Source organism: Nansenia antarctica, assembly GCF_963989245.1.
Source record: "Nansenia antarctica genome assembly, chromosome: 5".
NCBI classification, from domain to species: domain Eukaryota; kingdom Metazoa; phylum Chordata; class Actinopteri; order Argentiniformes; family Microstomatidae; genus Nansenia; species Nansenia antarctica.
This window is the reverse complement of record NC_137690.1, coordinates 7,762,552-7,771,300: the sequence shown is the minus strand read 5'-3', so window position 1 is coordinate 7,771,300 and position 8,749 is coordinate 7,762,552. Positions and strand designations below refer to the sequence as shown.

Below are 8,749 nucleotides of genomic sequence, written 5' to 3'. Positions count from 1 at the left end.
TTCCTGAAAGAGACAATCACAAACACAGCTATATCATGTGAAAGAAAATGTGTACTTTAGTATACTTACTAGAAGTATACATGATTGTCATGTCCTGAAATGTGCACACTTAAAAATAATAATGGATATTTGTATTTCAATGATTTGCAATGAAGTTGCACCTTCGATGGGATACAGTACGGTACATACGATTTGTATGTGTGTTTGGATAGTTCATGTCATTTACATATTACCCAGCATTCTTGTCTGAAATCTAAGTTTTAGTTTACAATAACACTTAGGTTTGTTAGTTTACAATAACACTTAGGTTTGTTACACTATGACCCCTGACTGAGGCCAGTTGGAAATGCAAACAGCACCAAGGACAGGTATTGTTAGGTTATAGAGGTTATGCTTTTCATTCTTTCAACACCCCCCCGCCTTTTTAAACACCCCCGGAATGAATCACTCTACGTATTATAGTGTGTTGGTGTTCTGGGATATTGAACTGTGTGTGTGTGTGTGTGTGTGTGTGTCTGTGTGTCTGTGTGTCTGTCTGTGTGTGCGCTTGTCTGTGTGTGTGTGTGTGTGTGTGCCCCCCCCTGTCCCCAGGCGAACGTCCCTGGTAGTGAGTGGAAGGACCTGGTGACGGAGGCGACCACGGAGGTGCTGAAGCTCGGCCCCTCCCCCGCCGCCCTCCTCCTCCAGGCCCTGCTGCAGTTCTCCAACAAGATGTCCGCCAGGTGGGCGTCTCTCCGTCTCCATCCCTCCTCTGCTGGTCACGTCACACTCTCTCCATCTCCATCCCTCCTCTGCTGGTCACATCACACTCCCTCCATCTCCATCCCTCCTCTGCTGCTCGTGTCACAGTCCCTCCATCCCCAACCCTCTCCAGACCTATGACACCTATCCTCCTTTTAATTCAGACCAAATCTGGAACTGAGTGTGTTATCGTACTATCAGCGGTACTGTTGATATTCCATACGGTGTCATTGACCTCCATTATTACAGCTCAATATCCACCGCTATGATCACGATACCAAAGGACCTTTCACATAAAGTCAGAGCATCCCCTCCCCTGGCCTCTGACTGGAACTCACCCCTCTGCCCCCTCCCCCCTCCAGAGAAACCAGACGTCTGTTGGAGAGGATCGTGTACGCCCCCTCCCAGGGCTACCCTGAGACAATAGTGTCCGTAGCACGTTGGTACCTCCTCCGACACCTCCACGCCAAAGATGATCTGGAGCTGATGGATGTGAGTATGGAGTGATAAAAGTGTGTGTGCGCGTGTGTGTGTGTGTTGGCCAGACGCCGATTGAGCATTAATGCTTATTTTATTTATTTATTTCCTTCTAAAGGTGTGATTTGGTTTAATCTATAAACAAAACAAAAACAAAAAAAACTTCCTAGTATTAGATATGTTATTTTAATTTGATGTAATTGTGAGTAAAAAAACTGGACTAAAGTTTACCACTAGAGGGTGCTGGTGAGAGTCTGTACTCGCTGTTTGCTCTGTGTATTAATTGCTTTATCCTTCTAAGCAGGGAGGTCATTATTTGTGGTCAGGTTGTTTGCTGTATCAGTGAGGAGCAGGTGAGATGCAGGGAGGTAAGCAGGAGCTGGCTAGGAACTGCAGAGGCTCAAACAGGTCATAGATTTACATCCTCAAGCTTCTTAAGTCTTAACGTAAAGAGGAAAGCAGAGGAGAGGAGGGCAGTTTAAACGAAGGCATGTCATGTCTTGAATAGCCCGGCAAATGATGTAGTGAAATGAAAATGAAAACAGGTGCCCCGCGGTGGTGTAGCGGTCTACGCACTGGCCACTAGTGCATGCTGCCCACCGGGGCCGGGGTTCGTATCCCGGCTCGCCAGATCCAGATATGGCCGAGGCACACGGGAAGCGGCATATTGGCCGGCCGCTTCCGAGGGCGGTATAGGAGTATTTCTAGACTAGGATCCGTCGCGCAACACCGCCCCCTGGGCGCCGGAATAACGGTACTGGGCTCGAGGAGCCAGTCAGCCTAGTCTGCCTGGCGGCCTCTTCTGGGACTGCCGGCCACGGGGTCGTGCGGCGGATCCTATGCAATAGGCAGGGGATAATTGGATGCTAAGTTGGGTTAAATTGGCTACCAAATTGGGTGAAAAAGGGATAAAATCTGAAAAACAAATTTATTAAAAAAAAAGAAAATGAAAACAGGTTCTGGTTGTCTTATAACGGCAACGTTTTCCTTGTAAGCAATGCAGTAAATTTGTAAATGCAGTCTGTCTGTCTGTCTGTGTGTGTCTGTGTCTGTGTCTGTGTGTGTGTGTGTGTGTGTGTGTGTTTCTTTTTCTCTCTTTCTCTCTGTAGACCCTGTTGGATGAGGCCAAGGCCAGGGGAGACCACAGGCTGCAGGGGTTCCACACACTGCTCACCGCCTCCTCTCCCTGAGTCCCTGCTGCACTCATAGGGCTTTCACACCGGCAAAGAACCGTGCCGGTTCGCGTTCGGAAACCTCCGCTGTCTGGCGAACGAGCCCGCGTTATACACTGGTTCTTTGCCGGTGTGAAAGCCCTAACAGACCACCAGAGAAAGCACAGCCCTGCCCCCTTCCACAGCCCCGCCCCCTTCCACAGCCCCCACCCACAGCCTCCTCCACAATCCCACCTACATCCACAGCCCCACCTGCAACCAGCCTCTCAGAAGCGGAACTTCGTCTTAAATACATGAACTTTGTCTTAAATCACCAATATATGAACTCCATGTCCTCATCATTCAGTGTCTACAGTCTCTCCCTCTCACAATCATGTCTAATGTTTACAGTCGTGAACAAATTTTGCGTACAATTGATGCTTGGAATGATTTGACGGGGGGATTCATAATGACTATGGGAAATGGGACACGAGGGACTGATACATCCCCATGGTCATCGTACGAATGGAAGCACTTTGTACTGTCCTCATGGTTTACTGTTGACATACCGGACTGTACGTCGCTTGTTGACGAACTCCACTACAAGAATTCACCCCCGGAGCGTTGCCATGGCGTCTGCCAGTGGTGCTGAGTAAAGAACGTAAACTCTGCCTTGACGCTTGTCACCAAGGTCTGCTGTGTGTGGTGACAGAGAACTACCAAGGACTACCAAGTGCTTACCTCAGAGCATGGTGTATATGAACATTTCTGTCTGTCACTGTCACCTCACAGAGTAAAGCATGCATCACTTCATTCGAAGGGTTTTTTTGTTCCGCTTTTTTCTTTCAAACACAATAATAATAATTGTTTCATTGCCATGCAATCAACTTGTCAGTCGATTGTTGGAATTTGGTATTATTTGCTCTAGGCACAGGGTCAGCTATAGTCTGACCCTAGAGCAATTAGGGGTTAAGTGCCTTGCTCAGGGGCACATGCAGCTTTCTCCTGAGGCGGGGATCGAACCAGCGACCTTCCAATTGCTAGCCGGCCCTCTCTAACCTCTAGTGCCACCGCCGCCGTCCCAATCTATTGATGCAGAAGGATGGCCCACCCCTTTGAAGGTTTGCTCAAAGCCGAACCATGAGTTAGAAGTGAAGATGTAAGATGGCTGGTGTTACACTGGATGTCAGCGGGGTCAACATTCCTGTTATTGCTTTCTGTGCTGTGGCTCACACTCCTTATACTCTGTTGAACCTCTACTTCAATAATGGCCGTCTTTCATACTGAGGGAGTTGAACCTTGATTCTTGCGTGCGCGTTTGTGTGTGTACATATGTCTGTATGTGTGCGTCTGCGTGTGTGTGGAGAATTGGTTTTTCCGTGATATCTTTCACATTAAGTATTTATCACATGAAGTGTGGATTTTACCTCTCTGATACAGATCTGGTCTCAGTCTCTGTCCACACCAATATGACCATATGACCATATGACCAATACAACCTGACCATATGACCATGTCTTGCAATATTATTATTTGAAATCAAATGATCCATAGCATTGCAAAATAATAGCACAAATCAAAATGTACACAAAACACATAATAACAAATAGTATAATGCCCAATATCATCATGATTCCCAAATAATCCCAGTCAACACTTTGGTTAGTTTTGTTTGTTTGTTTATTTAAATGGATCCCCATTAGACATCACCATAGTGAGGACTATTCTTCCTGGGGTCCACATGAAATACAGACAATCAAACATAACAAAATCAATCCACAAAGACTAATTAGTGAACAGCATTCACTTATTAAACCTTCGGGGGGCGATAGAGCACACCGCTGACCAGCTCCACATGGAGCAAGGAACCTGCTGGAGACCTTCCTCAGTCTCCCACACAGCCGTCCCCTCCCCCCCCCCCCTATCACACGACAGTCCAGCTGATAGTCATATGCCCACTTCTTAAATCAAACCTCCCACACTGGCACCAGGCTCCATGCACTACCAGTTAGAGCCTGGGTAAGAGGAATAGTACTGCACACTCACTCTGAAACTAGTCTTGCTTCATGCCATCTGAACTCTGGTTTCTGGAGGGTGTGACCAGCAACACTGTTTTAGGATATTAGGTTTGATCACAGGTAGATAAAAAATTTGCTTTACTGTAAATGTGGGTATTCTTGTTTACCCAGTATAGAGGCATTGTGTATGTAGGTCTCATCTCAGTGTGTGTGTGTGTGTGTGTGTCTGTCTGTGTGTGTGCATGCACCGAGTCTAAAATACGCCAGGAGGCCTCTCTCTTTATCACATTTAATCAGCCATCTGAACGTTCATATCTGCTATCAAAACCTGGGAAACATACGTGAATATAGATCTGCAGTCATGAGAGATACATTTTGGTCTCAGCTGTTAGATATGAGTCACTGTTTAAGTTTCCTGCTTGTCCAGAGGATGACGCGGCGGACACAGGACCTGCTGCCAGTAGATTCCTAAGGGGGTCAGAGGAAAGATCCTGGAATCCTGCATCAGCAGCTGATGAGAGAATATGAATTAAATGACCAATAGGTTAGGCTGAGTGCAAGTTAATGATTCATAATGAATAATACTGTGGTCAGGCAACTCCTGCCTATAGAGCGATATAAAACTGTCTCACCCAATTTCCTACTGGTCTCCTTCACCAGTAACTGAGACCGCTCCTGGATAGATAGAATCTCCCTGACCATCTTACACTGGGTATCAATCTGATGGGAAAAAACATCAACAATATAAAATTAAAACAATTCACACAAAAACAAGTGAATGCAATTAGTAAAGAGGAAACTCACTAGATCCACTAAAGGTAAGTCTTGAGATATTTCTCTATGATAACAGGTGATTAGAGCACCTACAACAGTACTTTCTACATACCACCATTTCGATGGTATGCAGCAGAGGTTGCTGTCTGCGAAGGAGGCTGTGGTAGTCAGGTTTACTCTGTATGAACGTGCTCTGTGAGGACTGGGTCAGACAGGCAGGATCGAACGTCACACCCTTCTCCTGCCCCTGCTCCACTCTTCTGCAATGAGACACAGAAGGGAGAAATATACACCTTAAACCAGGGTCTAATAACACAAGGTAGGACAAAAAACACAGACACAGATAGCCAGAGACTTGTATAGGTTGTGTACTGCAAGTGTGCATATACTCACATGGCCAATTCCTTTGCTTTACTACGGTGTTTGTTTAACAGAGACTCCCAAGATTCACTCTCAGTCTGCAATCTTAACCACACACATGGTAAAAAGGTATTACGCACACATCATTGGTATTACACGTCACTCATCATTTAGCTGTGCAGATACAGTGAAGGGACCGGTACCTGTGGATGGCCTTCTTGGTCTGCTCCATAGACGTCTGCATGGCAGGGTCGCTAGAAGGGAAATGGAATTAATTAGGAGGGCTGCAGCAGATATTGTGTAATAAATAAAAAAAGAATTGAGTCAACAAGAGTCAACAGGTCCCAATTTGCCTGTGCAAATACATTTACATTTTTGGCATTTAGCAGACGCCTAAAGTGACTTACAATCAATACATTTGTAAGTAAGTGGATCTCATCTATCCACCAGTCACAGCAGGAACAGTAATCTATAACAGTAATCTATAACAGTAATCTATGCTCAGGCCAGGGGAACAGTAACAGTAACAGGAACAGTAATCTATGCTCAGGCCAGGGGCCTTGGCAGTCGTCATGCTAGAAGAATGAAGATTTTTTTTAAATAATTGTTTTATTTTATTAATTGATACTGGAAAAACAGTGCAGGGGGACGTCTCAGGAGGAACAGTTAAGGTGTAGCCTGAAGAGATGGGTCTTCAGTCTCAGACGGAAAATGGGAAGTGATTCTGCAGTTCTGACAGCCGTGGGAAGCTCGTTCCACCAGCGGGGAGCTAGTATAGTAGAAGAGACGTGACCGGGCAGCGCGACTGCCGCGTTGGCGTAGAGGTAGTGTCAGCCAGCAAAGGTGGAGGAGCGGAGTGAACAGGCTGAAGGTTGGGGGATGACCATTGCTTGCAGGTAGGCAAGGGCTGTGCCTTTTGCCGCCCGGTAGGCAAGCACCAGGGTCTTGAATCTGATGCGAGCTGCTAGGAAGGGGGTAGCATGAGAGAATTTGGGAGGGGTTGAAAACCAGATGGGCGGCAGCATTCTGGATGAGCTGCAGAGGTCTGATGGCGGAGGCGGGGAGCCCGGACAGGAGTGCGTTGCAGTAATCAAGACGGGAGATGACCTGTGACTGGACCAAGAGTTGCGCTGCTTCTCTGATGAGGAATGGAAGTATCCTTCTGATGTTGTAAAGGAAGAATCTGCAGGAGCGTGCTGTCGCTGCAATGTTCTCCTCACAGGATAGGTGGTTCTCCAAGGTTCTTGGCTGTCTGGGAGGAGGTTACAGTAGAGTTCTCAACTGTGATGGAGAAGTCTTGGAGAGGGCAGGCTTTCCCAGGGAGAAAGAGTAGCGTAGTCTTGTTAAGGTTGAGCTTGAGGGGGTGGGTGTTGCCACATGTAGGTCATAAAGACAGGAAGAGTTGAGTGTCGTCTGCGTAGCTGTGGTAGGAGAACCCATGTGAGGAGATTACTGAGCCAAGAGACTTGGTATAGAGGGAAGTAACAGTATGGGCCCTTGGATAGAGCTCTGGGGTACCCCAGTGGTGAGGGTTTGTGAAGAAGACAACGATCCTCTCCAAGTCACCTGGTAGGAGCGATCAGCCAGGTAGGAAGCAAACCAGGAGAGATTTAGGTCGTCAGGGATTTCCCTGGTTTTTCTCCATCTCCTCTCAGCTGCCCTGACCTCTATTCAAGCATCAGAGCAGAGCAAAACACACAACTCATAATACTCTACACCATGATGTTTATTGCATTGTCTTTAACAATGTTTTTAGAAAAAAAAACTGTCATTATTCAATGAGAGTTTTAGTAAACACTTTTGTCACTTTTTTTGCACATGCAAATGAGAGGGTGTATAATGGGATGTTCAGAGCAGTGTCCGCATTACCTGGCTGTAGTAGTTGGAAGTTGCTGCCACCACCGCTCACTGCGAATGTCTTTGGCCAGACAATACCATTCCTTCTGTATGGACTCCACTGGTACAAGGTAGAGGGCAGAGTTAACTGAAGTTAGCAATAGTATTAGACAAAACTGACATTACACAAGTCTAGTATCATACCTTTTAGGATCAACAAATAATACTAACCTTGCGACTGAATGGATGTGGAGTGCAGTGAATGTTGGGTTTTCTCTACAGCCAGCTTGAGACAAGATGGGGAGAAGAGACAGATGCAAAAATGATCAGCTGACTTTTGCCTTCATACAAAGGCCAGTAGGCTAATGTAAATCAAAGGTCAACAGTGGCTAATCACTTGAACCTACTCTCATAGAGGCCTCCATCAGTTTTTCCAGCCTCTCCTGCTCTGGTAGAGATGGGCTGATGGTCCTGCAAAGGTCTGAGAAAGAGACAATAACAGAGAGAGATGATCAGGGAAAAATGACATGAGGACATAATGGTAAGTCAGACAGGCATCACAGGGGTCAATTTACCAGTGGTCTTCCACAGCATTACACCACAATACTTCTCATACCATTTATTGGGAATAAGAAGAAATGGGGCTCACTCTGTGAGGGGTTAGGGAGGGCAGGGAGAGATCTCGGGCCTCTGGTTGACCGTCTCCAGGATTTCCTCAGCGCGTTGGGACTCAGTGGAGGCCCCTCTGTCTGAACAACCCCCGCCGGGTTCTCTTCCCTCTGCTCTCCTCTGTTTGGCTCCATCTGTCCCTCGGCAGCAGGAGAGTGGGTGTGGAGGGCTTTATGATGGGGAGCTGGGCTTGGACTTCTGGAGCGAGGTCTTTTGGATCCCCGAGGAGCTTCTTCTAGACAGACCTTGATTTAAAGACAAAACAAGGGTGGGCTTGTTATCATTTAATTATTATCATGATGGTTTGCCGTCTTCATATTATTCGAAGTACAGCAGGTTATCCTAATGGCATAGCAATATAAGGTTAGATAGATACATACATAGCATGTTGTCACACAAAACTATTAACAGTCATAGCCATCATCAGTCCAGATAAGATCAGCTGCCAAGTTACTAACTATAACTTGTGTTAGACGTCTTACCTCGCTCTGGATATCAATATAGCTGTCGCAACTGGGGATGACAGGAGACAACAATACAACGTAAGCGCCTTTTATGTCAAAATAGCTTCATTTGAACGTTATTTGCAAACTGAACTATATTAGTAAGCTTGGACGCCAACCATAGAGCACAACAAACAGCTAATCCCAGCTGAGCTCGCTCTGTCAGTCATGATGGGGAATCTCAACACATCTGTCTGTTTCCCACTCTGAAAGTAGCTAT

General features: G+C 46.4%; 1 protein-coding gene across 1 annotated transcript; it reads right to left on the bottom strand.

Annotated features, from left to right (window-relative positions):
- Window positions 1–4,329: 4,329 nt before the first annotated feature.
- Window positions 4,330–7,621, bottom strand: LOC308158729 (kinetochore-associated protein DSN1 homolog). Its single transcript, XM_080532421.1, has 7 exons — window positions 7,589–7,621; window positions 7,391–7,478; window positions 5,725–5,775; window positions 5,555–5,626; window positions 5,274–5,421; window positions 5,020–5,107; window positions 4,330–4,898 (listed from the first exon to the last, which is right to left on the bottom strand). The coding sequence occupies exons 3-7, from the start codon at window positions 5,763–5,765 to the stop codon at window positions 4,747–4,749; spliced, it is 501 nt and encodes a 166-aa protein (XP_080388547.1). The 5' UTR covers window positions 5,766–5,775; window positions 7,391–7,478; window positions 7,589–7,621; the 3' UTR covers window positions 4,330–4,746.
- Between the last annotated feature and the right edge of the window lie 1,128 nt (window positions 7,622–8,749).